This window comes from Cervus canadensis, chromosome X (genome assembly GCF_019320065.1).
Source record: "Cervus canadensis isolate Bull #8, Minnesota chromosome X, ASM1932006v1, whole genome shotgun sequence".
Classification (NCBI taxonomy): Eukaryota; Metazoa; Chordata; class Mammalia; order Artiodactyla; family Cervidae; genus Cervus; species Cervus canadensis.
In genome coordinates, this window is record NC_057419.1 from 143,934,299 (window position 1) to 143,955,352 (window position 21,054).

Here is a 21,054-nt window from a genome sequence, read left to right on the forward strand (position 1 = left end):
TACATGCAATGATTTTTTGTAAGATTAAAATTATATTAAAGTTACCCTCTTAAATGAATGAAATGTTACCTGAAATTTACCCTGAAATGCATGAATATTAGTACTTACTCAACATCATATCTTAATAGTAATGGTTGTGGTGGTAGTGGAGGTTTAGTTGTTTCCTTTGGTCTAGGACCTGGGTTGACAAAATTTCTTTGTAAAGGACCAGATAGTAAATATTTTAGGCTTTGTGCACTATCTATTATCAAACCTGGTATTTTCATTTCCTTTATATAGGTTGTTCTGGTTACTATTGGTGCATAACAAATTACTCCAAAAATTAGCAGATTAAAATAATCATTTATATTCAGAAAGTATTCAGCTGCTAGGTTCTTTATTATTGTTATTCCACTATTATTTTCTTCCAGTTTTGCTGAGATATAATTGTCATATAATACTGTATAAGTTTCAGATGGTAAAGAATCTGCCTGTAATGTAAGAGACCTGGGTTCGATCCCTGGGTTGGAAGGGAAGATCCTCTGGAGAAGGAAATGGCAACCCACTCCAGTATTCTTGGAGAATACTGTGGACAGAGGAGCCTGGTGGGCTGCTGTCTATGGGGTCGCACAGAGTCGGACACGACTGAAGCAACTTAGCGTAGCATGCATCATCTTAAGTAGATACAAAATCAAAGAAATAGAAAAAAATTTTTGTGATGAGAATTCAAGATTTACTCTCTTATTATTCATGTATAACATATGGCAGTGTTAAATATATTATCTTGTACATTACGTCCCTACTACTTATTTATCTTGGGCTTCCCTGGTGGCTCAATGATAAAGAATTCACCTGCCAATGCAGGAGACAAGCAACACAGATTGGATCCCAGGGTTGGGAAGATGCCCTGGAGAAGGAAATAGCAACCCACTCCAGTATTCTTGCCTGGGAAATCCCATGGACAGAGGAGCCTGGTGAGTTACAGTCTGTGGGGTCAAAAAAATGTCAGACATGACTTTGCAACTAAACAACAACAGCTTACGTATCTTATAATTGGAAGTTGTACCTTTTGTCTGCCTTCATCCAATTCTCTTTCACCCTTCCCCACTCTGGTAACCACAAATCTGATCTCTTTTTCTTTATTTGTTTTTGAAGTTTAATTGACCTACAACACTAAGTTAGTTCCTGTTACACGACATAGTGCTTTGGAATTTCTAAACATTTCAAAATGACCACTGCAATAAGTCAAGTCACAATATGTCACCATACCATTATATTACATAGTTGTTGATTATATTCCACACTGCATATTTCATACTGGTGACATTTATTTTGCAACATGAAGTTTGTACTTCTTTATCTCTCTCACTTAGTTCTTTCCTCCCCCAACTCCCCTCTCCTTTGGCACCCACCTGTTTGTCCTCTGTATATGTAACTGTTTCTGTTTTGTTATGTTTATTCATTTGTTTTGGTTTTTAGATTCCACATATAAGTGAAATCATACAACATTTGTCTTTGATTTATTTAATTCAGCCTAATACCACCTAGATCAAATCATGTTGCTATAAATGGTAAGAATTCATTCTTTTTTCATGGCTGAGTAATATTCCATTATATATCACATCTTCTCTATCCATTCATCTATTGATGGGCACTTTGGTTGCTTCCCTATCTTGCCTATTGTAAAGAATGCTGCAATGAATATATGGGTGCATATATTTTTTCTAATTGATGTTTTTGTTTTCTTCAGATAAATACCCAGAAGTGGAATTGCTGGATCATATGGTAGTTCTATATTTAATATTTTGAGGAATCTCTATAGTGTTTTCCATAGTGGATGCATGCTCAGTCGTGTCTGACTCTTTGGGACCTCAGGGACTGTAGCCCACCAGGCTCCTCTGTTTCCCAGGCAAGAATACTGGAGTGAGTTGCCATTTCCTCCTTTATGGGATCTTCCCAACCCAGAGATTGAATCCACATCTCCTGCATCTCCTGCACCGGCAGGCAAATTATTTACCACTGAGCCACCTGGGAAGCCCTTTTCATAGTGGCTGCACCAATTTACATCCCCGCCAACAGTGGGGCTCCCTTTTCTTCACATCCTTGCCAACACTTGTTATTTGTTGTCTTTTTAATAATAGCCATTCTGACAGGTGAGATGATACCTCATTGTTGTTTTTATTTGTAATTCTCTGATGATTAGTGAGGTTAAGTATTTTTTCATGTGCCCGTTAGCATGTATCAGCTCTTTATTCCATTTTTACTGAAAAATAGTATTCCATTATTATAGCACATTTTTTTTTTATCCATTCATCAGATCACGAACATTAGGGATATTTCCACCTTTTAATTATTATGAGTAATGCTGCCAAGGACATTTGCATATAAGTTTTTGTGTGATATTTTCCCATTTATCTAGAAGTGGAATTGTCAAATCATACAATAACTTAATGTTTAACATTTTGAGAAACTGCCAGACAGCCTGTTTTCTACAGGTACACCATTTCCCATTCCCACCATCATTGAGTGATGGTTCTAATTTCTCCACATATTTGCAAATGCTTATTATTTTCTGCCTTTTTATTATATGGATATGAAGTGGTATCTCATTGTGGTTTTGATTTGCATTACCCTGGCAGCTAATAATGTTGAACATCATGCTTATTGGTTTTCTATACATTTTCTTTGCTGAAATATCTATTCAGATCTTTGACCATTTCTATTTATTTATTTATTCATTGCACCACAAGGCTTGTGGGATCTAAGTTCCAACCAGGGAAGAACCCATGGCCTTGGCAGTGAAAGTAAACACAGTACTGGACAACCAGGGAATTCCCTGCCTATTTTTAATTGAGTTGTAAGTGCTTTTTGTATATTCTAGATATAAGTCCCTTATCAGGCATATTACTTTCAAAATTTTTCTGTGGGTTGTGTTTTCACTTTATTAATTGTATTGTTTAAATTTAAAAGTTTTCCATTTTGGTGAGGCCCCATTTTTCTATATTTCTTTTATTACTTGAACTTTTAGTGTCATATTGAAGAAATCATTGCTTAATCCAAGATCATGAAGAGTTACACCTTTATTTTCTCCTAAGAGTTTAATAGTTTTAACTCCTATATCTAGGACTTCATTTATTTTAAGTTCTGTATACGGTGTGGTGTGGGAGTCCAAATTCATTTTTTGCATGTGGATATCTAGTTGTCTCACCATCATTTGCTAAAAAGACTCTTCTTTAAGCACTAAATTTTCTTGGCATTCTGGTTGAAAACCAATTGATTGTAAATCTGAGGCTTTATTTATGTATTCTCAATTCTGTTGGTCTGTATGTCCTTCTGCCAGTGCCACATTGTCTTGATTCCTGTAGATCTATGGTTAAGTTTTGAAACTTGAAAGTGTGAGACCTCAAACTTTATCCTTCTCTTTCAAAATTATTTTTGTCTATTCTGAGTTCATTGCATTTCTGTATGAATTTTGGGATCAGCTTGTCAAAATCTGCAGAGAAACCATCTGAGATTTTGAGAGAGGTTGTGTTGAGCCTGCAGATCAATTTAGGAAATATTGCCCATCTTAATGATATGAAGTCTACCAATCTATGAAACATAGGATAACTTTCCATTTATTTATGTATTCTTTAATTTTGTTCAACAACGTTTTATAGTTTTCAGTATAAAATTCTTGGACTTTCAAATTTTATTTCTAAGTATTTTATTCTTTTTGATATTTTAGATGGAAATGCTACTTTTCTTTCCTCTTTGAATTAGTCATTGCTAGTATATAGAAACACACTCAATTTTTGTTTATTGATCTTGTATTTCTGCCACATTGCTGAACTCTTTCATTCTCATAGTTCTTTAGTGAATTCCTTGGGATTTTCTATATGTGTGATCATATCATTTGTAAATAGAGATAGTTTTTACTTCTTCCCTTCCAATCTAGAAACTTTTCATTTTATTTTTCTTGCCTAATCTGAAAAGAATTTGAGTGTTTGTCAGAAAATAAGGCTCTTCATCTTCTTTAACTATTTAAATAATTATACAAATTTACTTTCCATAATAACCTATACCTTACTACTGAACAGAAATGCTTCTTTATCATATACTAAAAACTTTTATACTTGGAGATGTTTTGTTCCTCTTACTGTATTTCAGTACTACAGTGAGTTAAGCTTGTAGCTTTATAAATCATTCTGTTTCACTGAAGTATGAGTTTTTCCATCAAGTATAAATGAAATCCACACCAGATAACATAAGGTAACTAGCACAGTGCCTAGCACATAGGTGGTATTCTCTAGAGCAAGGGTCCCCAACCCCCTGGGCCATGGACCAGTACTGGTCTGTGGCCTGTTAGGAATGGGCTGAACAGCAGGGGGTGAATAGCAGGTGAGTGAGGGAATCTTCATTTGTACCTACAGCTGCTCCCCATAGCTCACATTACCGCCTGAGCTTCACCTCTGGTTACGTCAGTGGCGGTAGTAGATTCTCACAGGAGCGCAAACCCCACTGTGAACTGTGCATAAAGGAGATCTAGGTTGTGCCCTCCTTATGAGATTCACTCCCAAACCAGCCCCAGTCAGGGTCCATGGAAAAATTATCTTCCACAAAACCAGTCCCTGTTGCCAAAAAAGTTGGGGACTGCTGCTCCACAGGTCAATACCACATCCTGTGGTTATCCTTTGGGTCACACCATCCACAGTAATTTTGGGTTATGGATGGTTAATCATTATTTTTACTGCATTTTGAGCACCCAACATAAAAGGATTATTTTTCTAACCAAATGTCCAAAGATAACCAGGGTAAGCAAATATACTAAGAAGATTATGTAACCCTGGTTGATTCCTGGGTGGGGAAGACCCCCTGGTGAAGGGATAGGCAACTATATCTGTACTGATGGACAACTGTGATGTTCCTTTTTTTCCCATTGTAAACAAAGCCTACAGAATCACTACTGTAGCCCCAATTCCAGCAAAGGATAAATGCATAATAAATAATTGGTATGGGAATTTTAAAACATTAAAACACAAGATTCTATTTTAGCATTTTATTAATTATCTCCATGGGTAAATATTCGAGTTGGAATTGCTGAACCAAAATATCAAATATTTTTATTTTTAAACAATTTACAAAATTGCCCTGCAGAAAATTTTTACCAGTACACTCTACAAGAGCAGGGAGGGGTCGGGGGTGGGAGGGAGGTGGGAGAGGATAGCAGCAGGAATTTGGGGTTAGTAGATGTAAACTGATATATATAGAATGCATAAAGAAGGTGCTACTGTATAGCACAGGAACTATATTCAATACCCTGTGATAAACCATAATGGAAAAGAATATGAAGAAGAATGTACATGTATACATAACAGTCACTTTGGTGTACAGCAACAATTAACACAATGTTTTAATGCAACTATACTTCAATTAAAAAAATTAGAAAAAAGAGCAGGGAGAAATGCATGTGTCCCCAATCTCTTACGTTTTTATGTAATCAAATCCATCAATCCTGTTCTTAATTGTTCAACTTTCACTTATTATGTTTTTAAAGACCTTCTACACGAAAAGCTTATGTAGAAGCAGAAGCTAGTTATTCAGAGCTTGTTATTAACAAGGGAGTTAGCCACCCTAACTTGTGTTTGGCTGAGACTTAAAGAGAGGCAGGGCAATGGGAAAACTTGAGAGTGAAAAAAACGAAGACCGTATTTTCTCTGATTGGAAGTTGTTGGCAGTGAAACGCTGGTGAGCCAGAGGTATTTTATGTGATTGGTTTGGGGAGCATATTTAGATTTCTCTAGTTAGCAGCAGGGCAAAAATAGGAAGGCTGGTAGTCATTGATCAGAAGTCCAGAACATTGCTGTAGAGGCTGTGGTTTGGCTTGTGGGGCTGCTTGCTACAGAGGTTGTGGGTTACAATTCTATTGTCATCTGGTCATCGTCCGTGTATTCAGTCTCTCACTTAAAAATAAAAATCATTCTTTCATTTTGTTTCAAATATAAAATCATTTTCAGATCTAAATATTTAATTGATTAGAAAACTTATGTTTTGCATACCAGGAAAAAGGGACAATTTCACTTTGACGGTAACGTTTTTTCCTAAAAGTGCAATATTCTACTCTTTGTACAATATTAAAGTTCACAGTCATAGGATTTCATTTGTAAGTCTATGTTCTTTCAGTGGAATTTAAGAGCAAAGTTAGACTCCTCCCCCAGACTGCCCAAACCATTAAAAAAAAAAAAAAAAGCCTCTGAGGTTTTGTTTTGTTTTGGTGGCGCCAGGCAGCATGTGGGATCTTAGTTCTCCCACCGCGGATAGAACCCGTGCCCGCTGCAGTGGAAGCGCGGAGTGCTAACCACTGGACTGCCAGGTAAGTCCCCACCTCTGTGGTTTTTACTAAAATTATTTCTTTGACCAACTTCTCAAGAAGAGGAAAAGGACAAAAGGGCCCAGAGAGGTTAAGAGGCACCTGCCGGAGGGAGGCGGTGGGCGGCTAGCAGACGCCGGCTGGTGGGCGGGGTACGGGGGCGGAGCTCGGGTGACGCGACGCTCACGTGACCGCTGGGCCCAGAAGTGGGCACCGGTCCGAATACTGGCCCTCCCTCGGTGCTGTCGGACCCGGAGCCGTCTGCGAGCCCCTAGTTGTTGCTCCTGGTTCTTTCAGGTCAGTGTGAGGGTTCTCGTCGCTGCCTGTGGGACACCGGAATGGGGGAGGAGGAACGGGCGCGGAAAGGAGAAAGGTTGGGGATGGGGTTCTGGTCGAGGGGAGCTGGCCAGACTGTAGCTAGTGATGGCGGTGGGAAAACGGCTAAGGGGGAGCAAGCGGCCATTGGGCGGAGGGAGGGGAAAGCGGACACCCCGAGTACCCATTCCCCTTTCTCTACACATCCTCTTCTCTGCCTTCCGTCCATTTTGGAGCCGGAGATTGTGAGCTAGGGGGCGCCCCAGCAGTGAGGCAGTGGAAATAAATCCTCTCTGCCACTCTGTGCGTGGAGTAGAAAGTTGACCTCAAGGGTGGGGAGGCTAGTTGCCCTTGGGAGAGAAGGACGCAGAGATCCAAAATTAGTTTGGAAAACATCCTGGTCTGGCGCCCGAGGCGTGAAAAGAAATGGCGGCTGGGGTGCATGGGGCGGAGGAGGTGGAGGGAGGGAAACGTTGGGTGAGGAGGGCAGGGATTCTGGAAAGGGACCCGAGTCCCTGTGCATTCACCGATGCGCATCCCCGGTCTCCTGTCTGTCTGCAGGTCTACGTGTCTGTTGTTCCCAGCTCTCTACTGGGCTATAGAAAGAGGAGGAACCTGTCCAGAATCCCCGCAGGTCAGTGAAGGAGGAGGGCACTGGACAGGGACCCAGAGGGGAGGGGAGTGTGGAGGGACCGCCCGCGAAGAATTGGGGGCCCCACTGCCCACTTCCCAACACATTTACACACTGCCGCGCTGAGCAAGCATAGGGAAAAATGGCAGGGCCTGCCAGGGAAGTGTTGTCTCACGTGTGCACGAGGAATGGTGGGGTAAAGGGTGGGCAAAAGGCATTCACGGAGGGCCAGGCCAGGTCAGGAGATCCCTGACAAACGGCAAGAAATGACTACTACTATCCGGACCTGCATTTCACCCCCAAAACCTCAGTCTCTCTTGTCTCCTCTTTGTCTTCTCTTCCCCCGCCCCACTCCCAGGACAGGAAAAGGAGGGGACACTCAACATGGAAAAACTCTGCAGTGAAAATGAAGCAAAGCCTGAGAACCAAGGCAAGATGGAAAACAAAGAACAGCCACTGGATGCAGGAGAACCAGGAGCAGCTTCTACTAAGGAAGACAAAGAAATGTTAGAAAACAAGGGAAGGACAGATCACAAGGGAAAGACAGATGAGGAAATATTAAAGGTTAAGGAAAGGCCAGAGAATGAGACAAAGCCAGAAGAAGGAAACCCAGAGAGCCAAGGAAAGCCAGTGAGTGAGGAAAAAGCAAAAGAAAGAAAAGCAGAGAGTGAGGGGAAGCCAGAGAGTGAAGGAAAGCCAGTGAGTGAGGGAAAACCAAAAGAAGACAAGCCAGCCAGCGAACCAAGGGAACTAAGGGCTGGCGGAAAGCGCCCAGCTGGGGAGGATGTACCCAGGAAGGCCAAAAGAAAAACCAACAAGGGGCTGGCTCAGTGTCTCAAGGAATACAAGGAGGCCATACATGATATGCATTTGAGCAATGAAGAGATGATAAGAGAATTTGATGAGATGGCCAGGGTAGAGGATGAGGTGAAGAAAACCAAACAGAAATTGGGGGGGTTTATGTGGATGCAAAAAAGTTTACAGGACCCCTTCCACCCACGGGGCCCAAGGGAACTCAGGGGTGGCTGTAGGGCCCCGCAAAGGGGCTTTGAAGACATTCCTTTTGTGTAGTGCCTCTGGCAGGCATTTCCCAGGCCTTGTGCTTTATTTAACCTTATGCTAATCCTATACTTTAGGTGTCGCTCTCATTATTCAACTGCAGCCCTCTGTGTTTCAGTAGCAGATTTTCATCCATTGCATGGAAAAATGTTTATGGTGCATTGTAAAATTAAAAACAAAAATAGTTTTCAGAACCATATATATGGCATCAGTCTATTTTTGTAAAACTACAAAGATACTTTACTAGTGATCCATGTACAGGAAAAACTGAAAACTGTCTACTAAAAATCAACAGTGGTTATCTGTGGCTGATTTTTTTTTCTGTTTTTTTGTTCATCTGTTTATATTCTCTTAAAACACAGATTACTTTTTATCATAGCAATAATGAAAGATAAAAAATAGGAAAGCAATACCAAGCAATCAAGTATTATTCAGTGAAGTGCCTTCTGAAGGCAGTGGAGACACACAAAATTTGTGTTGCCAGGATGTGAACTGAGTAAAAGTCACATTACCTCTGGGACTCAAAGGTGCAAGAATCAACTTGGCAGTTATTACAGATCCATTGTTGTAAGGGAGACTCTTGGCATCAGTGAATTGGGGATAAAACTTGCCTTCCAGGGCTGTGGAGAATATTCAATAAGATGCTGAGTATGTGAGCTGCTTCCCACCCTCTCCCCTGCACTAGCAGGGCCAGAGCCCCATCAGATGTTTTGGAGAGGGCTGAGGAGGTTTCAAGTGTGTGCAGGAATAAGTCCAGATAGCTGTAGGGTGGGTGGCCCTTCCAGCTGGGGTAATGTCATGACTCTTGGGCGGTATGCCTCTGCTTGTGGGAACTGTACCCTCCTAAGGCTCCCACCAACTGGGCTGATGGGCTGGAGACCATGATGGTCTAAGGCAATACCGTGTCACTACTGAAAGGTGGACAATTCTCTACAGTAAAGTTACCCTAACTCACCTGGGTAGCACCCAGTTATCACTTGGGTCTTGCTATTTATAAAGATCTTATAAAACATACCTTTCCAAGTATTTTGTTGGTTTGTGTGTGTTTCTGCATACAGCCATCTGCACTGGATTTAGATACTAGAGATTGAACCAGGAGAAAAATCTGTGACCAGATGCTGTGCTGTTCTCACCTGTTAATCTCATCTGCTGACGCTTTTTTCTTAGAAGTTGTCTCCTAGGAAATTCCTGTTAAGCCCTGGCTTATCATTTCAGCAGACCCATCTACCTATGTGATTTTTTTCCCCTCTGGCTCTTCCTTAGCCTTTTATTTGCTTATAGTGTTTCTTTAAACTTTTAGGCCAGTTATAGGTTTACAGAATTATTACAAAGATGCAGTTTCCACATACCCCATACTTGTTATTAACATCGTTACTTTTTAGCTCGAAGCGTTTGTCACAATGAACCAATGTTGATACATTATCATTAACCAAGATACATTCTTTATTCAGAATACCTCAGTTTTTCCTTAATGTCTTTTTTCTGTCCCAGGATCCCATCCAGGTTATCTTACAATTAGTCATCATGTCTCCTTAGGTTCCTCCTGGCTGTGACAGTTTCTCACACTTTCCCTGTTTCTGATGCCTTGACACTCTTGAGAAGCACTGGTCAGGTACTTTGTATAGTGTACCACAATTTCAGTTTGCTTGATTTTTCTCTTATGGTTACACAGGTGTGTTATTTGGGAAGAGGATCAAACAGGCAAAATTGCATCATATAAAGGGTATATACTATCAATATTATCACTGTTGATGTTAATGTTGGTCACCTGGCTGAAGTAGTGGTCTCAGGATTCTACATGGTAAAGTTACTCTTTTATTTCTCCCTTTCTAGACTATACTCTTTGGAAGAAAGTCACTCTGCACAGTCTACACTTAAAAGACTGCGGTATTATGTTCAATCTCGTTGAAGATGAAGTATCTCCAACATTTATTTGGAATTCTGCATATTTGATTTCTCCCCATTTATTTAATATACTTTGGACTATAATACTACTATATATATTTTCATTGCTCAAATTTTCCACTTTTGGCCATTGGAAGTTCTTTGAGTTGGCTCTTGCATCTGTTTAACATACCCCCATCATTGTGTACATGTGTGTGTGTTTTTATAAAACTTTCTGGCACTACAAAATGGTCTAGTCATATCTTGCATATTTCCTGCCCAAATCCTAGAATCAATCATTTCTCCAAGGGACTCTGGTACCTTTGGTTGGAGAATGGTACTAAAAGCCAAGATTTAGATGTTAAGTGTACACCCTACCATTTGGATATCATTGCTTCTAGGCCCTTTCAGTTGATAAAGAAAGAAGATCTATATGCATCTCTTTCTGTCTCTCTCCATATATATATATATATGTATGTACATTATACATCTTTATATGTTTTAAAATATATATAGAGAAAATTTTGTCTTTAGTCTTAACAGACTCCACTCATTTCCAAAGTTACCTATATCAGTGTCTTATTCTTCCATCCTTTTCAGTGAAGTTTCGTGCATTTGTGATATACTTAAGAGTCTTTTGTCAGATTCTGTGTTGTGGGAATGTTGTTATAAATGCACTTTTAAATATCAAATTCCAGTTGTTCATTGCTGGTATATAGGAAAGCAATTAAATTTATATATTAACTTATATCCTGTGATCTTGTGACTAGGAGTTTGTCAATGCTTTGGCATTTTCTACATAGACCGTCATGTCATCTGCAAATAGAGATAGATTTATTTCCTCAGTTCTAATCTGTACACTTTTTATTTCCTTTTTTGTCTTAATGCACTAGCTAGGACTTCTAGTATGATGTTCAATAGGAGCAATGAGAAGGGACATCCTTGTCCTCTTCCTGACACTCCAGGTGAAGTGTCTCCTTTTTCATCACTAAGTATAATGTTAGTTTCTTGTAGTTTTTGTTGTTCAGTCACCATGTAGATATTCTTTATCAAATTGAGGAAGTTCCCTTCTACTCCCAGCTTGAAAGCGTTTATCATGAATGGTTGTTGGAGTCTGTCAAATACTTTTTCTGTATCAAATAATATCATATATTTTTTCTTTTTTAGTCTGTTAACATGTAGTGGATTATATCGATTGATTTTCAAATGTTGAATCAACCTTGAATACCTGGAATAAATTTCAGTTGTTTGGCACATAACTTTTTATACATTACTGGATTCAGTTTTATAATACTTTGTTGAGGATTTGTGTCTGTGTCCATTAGTGATACTGGTCTGTAGTTTTCCTTTCTTGTAGTATCTTTTACCTGGTTTTGGAATTAGGGTAATATTGGTCTCACAGAATGAGTCAGGTGTTCTCTACTTCAGTTTTATGGAAGAGATTGTGGAGAATTGGTATTATTTCTAACTTAAATGTTTGGTAGAATTCACTGGTGATTTCTAAATGTTTACTGGTGATCCTTAAATGTTTGGCAGAATTTGGTCCTAGTGATTTCTATCTTTGGAAGGTTGTTAATTATTGATTCAATTTCTTTAATAGATACAGAACTATTCAGGTTATCTTTTTCCTCTTGTGTGAGTTTTAGGAGTTTGTATCTTTTGAGTAATTAGTCCATTTCATCTTAAGTTATCTAATTTGTAGGCATAGAATTTCTCATAGTTATTACTTCATTACCTTCTTAATGTCCATGGGATCAAGAGTGATAACCCCACTTTCATTTCTGATATTGTTAATTTGAGTCTTTCTTGTTTTCTTGGTTACCCTCATAAGAGATTTAACAATTTTATCTTTTCAAAGAACCAACTTTTGGTTTTGTTGGTTTCCTTTGTTGTTTTCCTGTTTTCACTTTCCTTTGATTTTGTCTCTAGTTGTTTCTTTTTTACTGTTTGCTTTAGGGTTCAATCCCTGGGTTGGGAAGATCCCCTGGAGAAGGGAAAGGCTACCCACTCCGGTATTCTGGCATGGAGAATTCCATGGCCTGTACAGTCCATGCGGTTGCAAAGAGTCGGACACGACTGAGTGACGTTCACTTTCACTTTCACTAGGCTTAAATTACTCTTCTTTCTTTAGTTTCCTAAGAAGAAAGCATAGCCTTCTTTTCCATATATGTGTTTAAGCTAGAAATTTCCCTTTAAGTGTTGCTGTTGCTTTACCCCAGAGATTTTGATATGTTGTATTTTCATTTAGTTCAAAGCATTTTTAAATTTCTGTTGAGAATTCTTCTTTGACTCATGTTATTTAGAAATGTGTTGCTTAATTTCCAAATATTTGGGTTCGCCGTCTATCCTGTTATTGATTTCTAGTTTAAGTCTACTGAGAGCATACTTTTATGATTTCTATTCTTTTAAATTTGTTAAGGTGGGTTTTATGGACTCTTGAGCTCATGTTTTATATGACCTTGAATGTTGAATGGAATGTTCTATAAATGTGAATTAAATCAAGTTGATTAATAATGCTGTTCAGATAGACTATGTGTTAGTCGCTCAGTCGTGTCTGACTTTTTGTGATCCCATGGACTGTAGCCCGCCAGGCTCCTCTGTTAGTGAAATTCTCCAGGCAAGAATACTGGAGTAGGTTGCCATTTCCTTCTCTGGCTAGATCCTTATTGATATTCTGCCTGCTTAATCTGTCAATTACTGATTGGGGGCATTAAAGTTTGTAACTATAATAATAGGTTTGTCTGTTTCTCCTTTCAGCTCTATCAGTTTTCGCTTCATATATTTTGACACTTTTGTCATGTACATATACATGTTTAGGATTATTATATGTTTTGCTCAGAATTGATCCCTTTATCATTATGTAGTGCCTCTTTTGATCTCTGATAATCTTCCTTGTTCTGCTTTGTCTAAAATTATGTAACTACTCCAGCTTTCTTTTTTTGTCCAGGTTTTTTTTGACTAGTGCAGATCTTTCTCTGTTGCTTTACTTTTAACTTCTCACTCTTTATCAGGGCTTCCCTAATAGCTCAGTTGGTAAAGAATTCACCTGCAATGCAGGAGACCCCAGTTTGATTCCTGAGTTGGGAAGATCTCCTGTAGAAGGGATAGGCTACCCACTCCAGTATTCTTGGGCTTCCCTTGTGGTCAGCTGGTAAAGAATCCACCTGTAATGCGGGTAGACCTAGGTTCAGTCCCTGGGTTGGGAAGATCCCTTGGACAAGGGAAAGGCTATCCACTCCAGTATTCTGGCCTGGAAAATTCCATGGACATATATAGTCCATGGGGTCTCAAAAGAGTTGGACACAACTGAGCAACTTTTACTTTCACTCACTCTTTATATTTAAAGTGGGCTTCTTGTACACAGCATATAGTTGTTTTTTTTTTTAATTCACTCTGATAGCTTCAATCTTTAATTGATGTATTTAGACCATTCATATTTAAAATGACTCAATATATTTGGATTTAGTATCAACCATGTTTATAACTGTTTTCTATTTGTTGCCAGAGGCTTCTTTTTCTGCCTTCTCTAGTTTATTTTTGCCTGCACCAGGTCTTAGTTATGACATGTGGGATCTTTCAGTTTAGTTGCAGCATGTAGGATCTATATCCCTGATCAAGGATCAAACCCGTGCCCCCTGCATTGGGAGTGTGGAGTCTTAGCCACTGGACCACCAGGGAAGTCTGCCTTCTCTAGTTTTAATTAAGTATTTTACATGATTCCACTTGTCTCTCTTAGTGTATCAATTATATTTCTTTAAAAGTTTTTCAATGATTTTCCTCAAGTTTACATTTTTAACTAAGAACATTTTCAAATAACATTGTTCTGCCTCACTTATATGTAGTACAGGTAACTTAAGTGTTCATTATTCATTTCACTCATCCATTTCCTGCAATCATTCAATACACTGTTATTTTATTACTTTAGATAAAGAGTTGTCTTTTACATCAACTAAGAATAAGACAAAAGATTTCATTATACTTTCATTCATTGCATTTTCAATGCTCTTCCTTTATGTAGGTCTGAGTTGCAGGCCTGCACCATTTTTCTGCTGCCTGAAGAAAATCTTTCCTGAAGGAAAGGTTTGCTGATGCTGAATTCCATCAGTTTTTGTTTGTCTGAGAAACTCTTTATTTCTCCTCCACATTTGAAGGATTATTTCACTGGGTATAGAATCTTAGGTTAGTGTTTTTTTTCCCTTTCAACATTTTAAATATTTACAGTTATAGAGACAGGAGTGTTAACACTGAAATGGAAGGTATTTTTTTATTTCTCCTTGTAGTTCTGTCAAATTTAATATTATTTATTTTGAGGTCTGTTTAATAAATGCATAGAAATTTTAAATATCATTAAGTGATGCTTATGTCTTGTAATGCTTTTTGCTTTAAAGTCTATTTTGTTATTAATTTAACTATAATGGCTTTCTTTTGCTTAGTGTTTTCATGTTATTTTTTCCCTATGCTTTTACTTTCAGTCTTTATGTATCTTTATATTTCATATATGTCTTTTGTAAATAGTATATAGTTGGGTTTTTCCAGTCCAAAAATCTTTGTTTTTTAATTGTTTCATGTAAACTATTTACATTAATGTACTTACTGCTATTGATATTGGATATAACCATTGTACCACATTCCTTCTCTTATACCCCATCTGGTTTATGTTAGTTTTTTCTTCCTTAGGATTGATTATTTTCTTATTTTTGCCCCTCTATTAGCTTCGAAGTTTTACTCTCTTACTCTTCCTTAATAGTTATCTGGTAATTATAGCATACAGTCTTGACTTACTAAAGGCTAACATTAATTTATACTTATACATACTCTTTAGATAATGCCAGAACTTTAAATACTTTTACTCTAGTCCTCTTGACTCCTGTGTTGTCAGTATAAATTAACAAGATAATATTATTTTATGCAGTATTGGTTTATAGATAGATATTTAACCTTTAATTGCTTTCTTTTCCTTCCTTCATCCCCAGTCTTCCATCTGAGATCATTTTCCTGTTATCTGAAGAATGCCCCATAGAATTGAGTATTTCCTTTGGTTTCTGACTACTGTTAGAAACTCTTTTGTTTTGGTTTATTTATAAAGCTTTTATTTTGCCTTCATTTTTGAAGGGTATTTTTGCTGGTTATTTTCTTGGTTGGCATTTACTTTCTTTCAAGATACTAAAGATGTCACTTTACCATCTTCATGCTTTCATCATTGCCATTGCAAAGCCAGTAATTAGCCTAAGTTTTGTTCCTTTTGAGACATACTCTATCTTTTTGGCTATTTTTATGATTTTTTCTTTGTCTTGAATTATCTGTAAATTCACTATTATGTATTCTATGCATGGGCTTCTTTTTATTTATCCTGTTTGGGATTTGTTAGACTTCTTAGATCTATGGATTGATGTCTTTCATCAGTTTTGAAAAATCCTCAGCCATTAAATCTTCAAAGATTGCCTCTGAACAGTTCCATTTCTCTTTTCCTTTTCGAATTCCAATTGAACATGTATTAGACCTTATCCTACCGTCCTGTCTGTATTTTCCATCTTTTTGACCACCTGTGCAGCCTTACAGATAATTTCATCTGAATATAATTTCTAGTTATTTAATTCTCTTGAGTTGCACCTAATATGCTGTTAAAGCCATCCACTGAGTTTCTAATTTCAGCTTTGTTATTTTTCAGTTTTGGAGTTTTCTTTTTTCTCTACTTTTTTTTGGTTTTCTGGTTCCCTGTTGAAATTTTCAAGATTGGATTTTATTTATCTGAATACACTGAGCATCATGGTTTTGTTGTTCAGTCACTCAGTCGTGTCTAACTCTTTGAAACCCTATGGACTGCAGCATGCCAGGCTTTCCTGCCCTTTACTATCTCCCAGAGTTTGCTCAAACTCATGTCCATTGAGTTGGTGATGCCAAGCACTGTGGTTTAGTAGTCTGTATCTGATAATTTGAATAATTCAAAGCTAATGGATCTGCTTGTGTTGTCTATTGCCTATGGTGCTTCTTATCTATGATGTCTCTTTTCTTTGTTTTTCTGGTTATCTTTGTGTATGGGCATTGTACTTAAATAGCTGTTTGTTGGAATAATTTGAGGCTGAGGATGATGGAATCTTTCTCCAAAGAAGATTTTGTTTGCACTGGTTAGGCCCATAAGGATACTTCCTGTCTAAAACTACCATAATCTATATTCAAAAATTAAACTTTACCTAGTCCACCTAGATGTTGCAAAGCCAAGCTAAAAGACTTTGTGAGGGCTAGTTTATTTCCAGTTTATAATTACCCTTAAAGTGAAACATTTGAAGTTCCTAGGAAACTCCTTCCCTTTTAATAAGACTTGGGCTTTGAGTTTTGTTATTCTAGTTCTTTGAGTCTTCTAAAGCTTCAACTCACTTAACACTGGTTTATTCCTTAACCTTTACTTCTTAACCATAGATGCCCTTAAGACAAATACAGTTAACCATATGAGTACTAAAAGAAAATGGGGAATTCCTCTTTGACCTCATGTAGGAAAAGAGCTTTTAACTATGAGTCAAAAATCTAGATGCAATAAAAGACAAATGTGATAAATGTGACTACTTTTTTTTAATGCATGGCAGAAATACATCATAAAAAAGTCAAAAAGCAACTAACAAGTTGGAAGTAAATATTTGCAACTTTTATAACAGATAAAGGCCTAATATAATGTATAAAGAACACTTGAAAAGTGTGAAGGAACAATAACCCAATAGAAGAATGTAGAAAAGGAACTTCCTTGGAGGTTCAGTGGCTAAGACTCCATGCTCCGAATGCAGGGGGCCCAGGTTTGATCCCTGGTCAGGGAACTAGATCTCACACACCACAACTAAAGAGCCCACATGCCACAACTAAGACATGGTGCAGTCAAATGAATAAAAATAAATATTTTTTTAAAAAGAAAAAGATGTGGAAGAGACATGAACAGACAATTCACAATGATATTTAATTTGCTATTAAACAGAAATGCAAGATAAAATGCCATGGATATACTACTACTCATTTATTATATCAGTGAAAATTAAAAAGTATGTCACATTATGTTGAAAACTGGGGAAATAAGCACTCACCTATATTTTTGGTGGGAAAGCAAAAATGAGTCTGAGATTCAGGGGAGGGAAGAGGGACTGAACTGAACTGAACTGATTTACAGGAAAACGGACAGAGTCAGGGAGAGAGAACACATGGACTGAGAAGAGCTGAGGCTCAGGACACAGTTACACAAGGTGGCAGCGCAGCTCCCTGGTGGAACTAGCACCAGGGCTCTAGAGTCAGGAGGAGCTAGTCTTGAAAGCGGGCTGTGGGGCTATGTGGTGCTCTAGGCAAAATCTGGTACCTTCCCTGTGATCAGCTGCCACAACTGGGGATAATGGGCATGAGTGAGGACCCGAGATGCTCCAGGTAAAGCACCTGCAGACAGGAAGCCTCTCCACTCCTGCTTTATCGGTAATGCCTCCTTCTCCAACCACCACCCCCGCCAGCCCCCACCTTCCAGAGCTGTCGGGTCCCTCTGGGCTAGGGGCGAGGGAGTGGGGTGGGGGACCTGGATCAGGTGATGCAACGCTCACATGACTGGCTGGGCGCTGATGTGGGGAGCAGCCCCCATGCCCGCCCTGCCCGCAGAGAACCAGTTCCCAGAGCTGCCCGGGTGAGGAGCGAGAGGGCTTAGGCAAGCCCAAGGAGGCACAGACCTGGCCCGGGCCCCACAGGTCAGTGTGAAAGTGGCCACTGCTGGCGTCCTGGGCAGGGGTGGAAGCTGATGGGACTAGGATCCAGGAGCAGCGGGGAGAGACGGGGAGGGAGGAGGGGGTCCCGAGATGAATGAGGAGAATGGCGAGGCACAACATGGGCAGGTGGCCCCGTCTCCTCCTCGATGGCCCTCCTCTGTGCCCTCCACCCATTTTTGAGCCTGAAATTGTGGAGGGGAGGGGGTGTCCCCGCAGTGCGACGGTGAAACTTAGACAAATTCTGAAAATAATTCCTTTTCACACTCTGAGCCCAGGAGGAAAGAACTGACCTCACGTAAAGGGGTAGAGACACGGCGGGTTGCTTGCGCACGAGGAAGACACAGAGATCCAAAATAGTTTGGAAAGCATCCTGGTCTGGTGCCTGAGGCCTGAAAAGTAATGGTGGGTGGGATGCAGGAGAGGTAGGGGAAAAATTGTAGGATGAGGAGGGCTCAGATTCAGGAAAGGGACCCCAGTCCATGGACTGTGCAGTCCCTCTCCATCTCCTGTCTGTCTGCAGGTCTGCATGTCTGTTCCCAACACTCTGCAAGACTAGAAAAGGAGGAGGAACCTGGCCAGAATCCCTGCAGGTCAGTGAAAAAGGGGAGGGCACTGGACAGGCATGGGGCTGGGGGGCACAGCTTGGGTAGCATTTGAGGGCCCCACTTCCCATCCCCCCACCAGATACAATATACACCCTCCCCGCCATGCTAAAGTATGGTACAAGGTGGCAGGGCCTTCCAGGGAATGGTTGGCTCTCAGTGCAGGAGGAATGGTGGGGTAAAGGGTAGGCAGAAGGCAAACTAGGCCGGGCCAGGTCAGGGGACCCCTGACGCGGGTGAGATGCCAGTGCTGTCCAGACCCGTCTGCCACCCAAGCCCTCAGTCTCCCTTGTCTCCTCTTTGTCTCTTCTCCCCTCACCACCACCCTTATCTCCCAGGACAGGAAAAGGAGGGGACATCTCAACCTGGAAAAACTGCAATGTAAATGAAGGAAAGTTGGAAAGTGAGGGAAAGCCAGAAGATGAAGTAGAGCCTGAAAATGAAGGAAAATCAGATGAGAAAGAAAAGCCGGAAGTGGAGGGGAAGTCAGAACAGGAGTGAGAGCTCCAGAATGAGGGACAGCCAGATGATGAGAGACAAACCGCAGATGAAGGACAACCAGCAAATGAGGGGAAGAAAGAAAAGCAAGGCAAGTTCAAAGCTGAGGGAAACCCACTCAAGAAGGGCAAGCCAGAGTCCCAGGCAAAGTCAGAGAGCCAGTCACGTGCTGCCGAAAAGTGCCCTCCTGAAGATTATGTGCCCCAGAAGGCAAAAAGAAAAACGGACAGGACGATGGAGGATTCCCCCAAGGACTATCAGGACAACTTACAGGAAAGGCATCTGGGAGGTGAGGAGATGCTGAAAGAATGTGGAGATCTGTCAAGGACTCAGCTTGAAGAGCTAAGGAAAAGACAGAAAATGGGTGGATTTCATTGGATACAAAGAGATGTACAGGATCCATTCACCTCAAGAGGGCAACGAGGTGTCAAGGGAATGAGGGGAGGAGGGAGGAGCCAAAGGGGCTTACATGATATCCCATATTGTTAATGCTTTGGTATTTGATTCTGGTTTCTTTGATGAGAATATCACTGACCCTGCTTTCCCTGGCAGTCACTTGCCAGGCTGTGTGCTTTATCCTCAAGCTGATACTTTGCTTTAGGTGTCACTGTCCTTACCAGCAGCCATTTGATCCAACTACAGTGCTCTGTGTTTCAGTAGGGGGTTTTCACCCATGTTCATGAAAGAGATGTTCATGGTACACTATAAAAAGAACAATAAAAAAGCACTTTTCAGAACCAAATGTATAGTATCAAACCAGTTTTGTAAAAGGGCTTCCCTGGTGGCTCAGACTGTAAAGAATTCGCCTGCAATGCAAGAGACCTAGGTTTGATCCCTAGGTCTGGAAGATCCCCTGAAGGAGGAAATGGCTACCCACTCCAGTATTCTTGCCTGGGAAATCCCATGGACAGAGAAGCCTGGTGGGCTACAGTCCATGGGATCACAAAGAGTCAGACATGACTGAGTGACTAACACTTCACTTTGTAAAAGTAGTAAATGTTTGCATAATGCATTTGTGCACAGAAGAAAACCATGAAAACTAAAAACTAGGTGATAGTTTTTTCCTACATTGTAGCCAGAAAATAGGTCTTGCTTGTACTTAAAGATGAGTCCAATCATTAGATGGTACCTCCATATCATTCCTCCACAAGTATGTCCAGCCCCATGTCTTCCCTTAGTTGTAACTATGTCAGTGGGCACTGCCAGCCCTTCTCCTGGGTCCTCTACCATCTTATGGCTCCCAACATGTGTGATTCTTTTTCTTGTCTTTGCTCACTCATCTCTACTTTTTCTTAAATGATGTTTGTCATAATAAAAAAATTCCTAGAAATCAATACATGATAAAAAAAAATTGAAATGTTCAGTGAGCTTATGAGGGCAATGAAGATTCCTGTTGTCAGACTGTAAAATGATAAGTAAAACATTACATCTAGGACTCATAGCTAAAGGAATCAACCTGACAGTTACAACAGATCCAGTGCTCTAAAGGTCAGTCTTGTCATCTGTGAAATGGGAATAAAACTTGCCTCACAATCTGCTGAGTGGATCAGATGAGGTACTGAATATGTTAGCTGTGTTGGGAAAGCTACTTTGTAGCAGTAGGACTCTGAACCTTGTCAGACACTCAGGAGACAGCTGAGGGTAGGTCTCACCTATACCTAGAAACAAGTCTCAGCAGCTGAGATGAGACTGCCACTCTTCTCTGGATACTACCATATCTGCTGGGCATTCCTGCTCTGCTGGGCCCTGTACCCTCTGCTGACAGGTATTGATATGATGGAGTCCTTATGGTGACAAAGCCCCTCTGGTTCCCTTTAGTCCCCAAAGGGTCAAAGCCCCTATTTGACTTCTATAGGAATGTGGGTAAACGCCCTCTCCCAACTTCAGAGTTGTATCTACTCTGGTGGCACTGCCCCAGGGGTTTGGGCTCCATTATATTACATATTTCTTAGCAACATAGTCATTAACATTTTAGTTCATTTTATATTTGCTTATAGTAGTTTCTTATCTCTT

General features: G+C 40.0%; 2 protein-coding genes and 1 long non-coding RNA gene across 4 annotated transcripts; 2 read left to right on the forward strand and 1 right to left on the reverse strand.

Moving 5' to 3' along the window:
* The first annotated feature begins 6,474 nt into the window (after positions 1–6,474).
* Positions 6,475–8,640, forward strand: TCEAL4 (transcription elongation factor A like 4). 2 transcript variants are annotated; one of them, XM_043459477.1, is made up of 3 exons: positions 6,475–6,625; positions 7,205–7,277; positions 7,633–8,640. In XM_043459477.1, exon 3 carries the CDS (start codon positions 7,659–7,661, stop codon positions 8,343–8,345), a length of 687 nt encoding a protein of 228 aa, XP_043315412.1. In that variant the 5' UTR covers positions 6,475–6,625; positions 7,205–7,277; positions 7,633–7,658; the 3' UTR covers positions 8,346–8,640. The 2 variants fall into 2 exon arrangements, with proteins under 2 accessions (XP_043315412.1, XP_043315413.1); XM_043459478.1 differs by having other exon boundaries at positions 7,638–8,640.
* Positions 8,641–16,801: 8,161 nt separating this feature from the next.
* LOC122435354 lies at positions 16,802–19,744 on the reverse strand. Its single transcript, XR_006267645.1, has 3 exons — positions 19,659–19,744; positions 19,313–19,383; positions 16,802–18,330 (listed from the first exon to the last, which is right to left on the reverse strand). It is a non-coding gene; the product is annotated as an uncharacterized LOC122435354 (long non-coding RNA).
* Positions 18,339–19,774, forward strand: LOC122435352 (transcription elongation factor A protein-like 3). The gene is given in 2 exon segments (XM_043459476.1): positions 18,339–18,531; positions 18,882–19,774. Coding segments are annotated over 2 exon segments (798 nt in total). The 5' UTR covers positions 18,339–18,382; the 3' UTR covers positions 19,531–19,774.
* Positions 19,775–21,054: the final 1,280 nt, after the last annotated feature.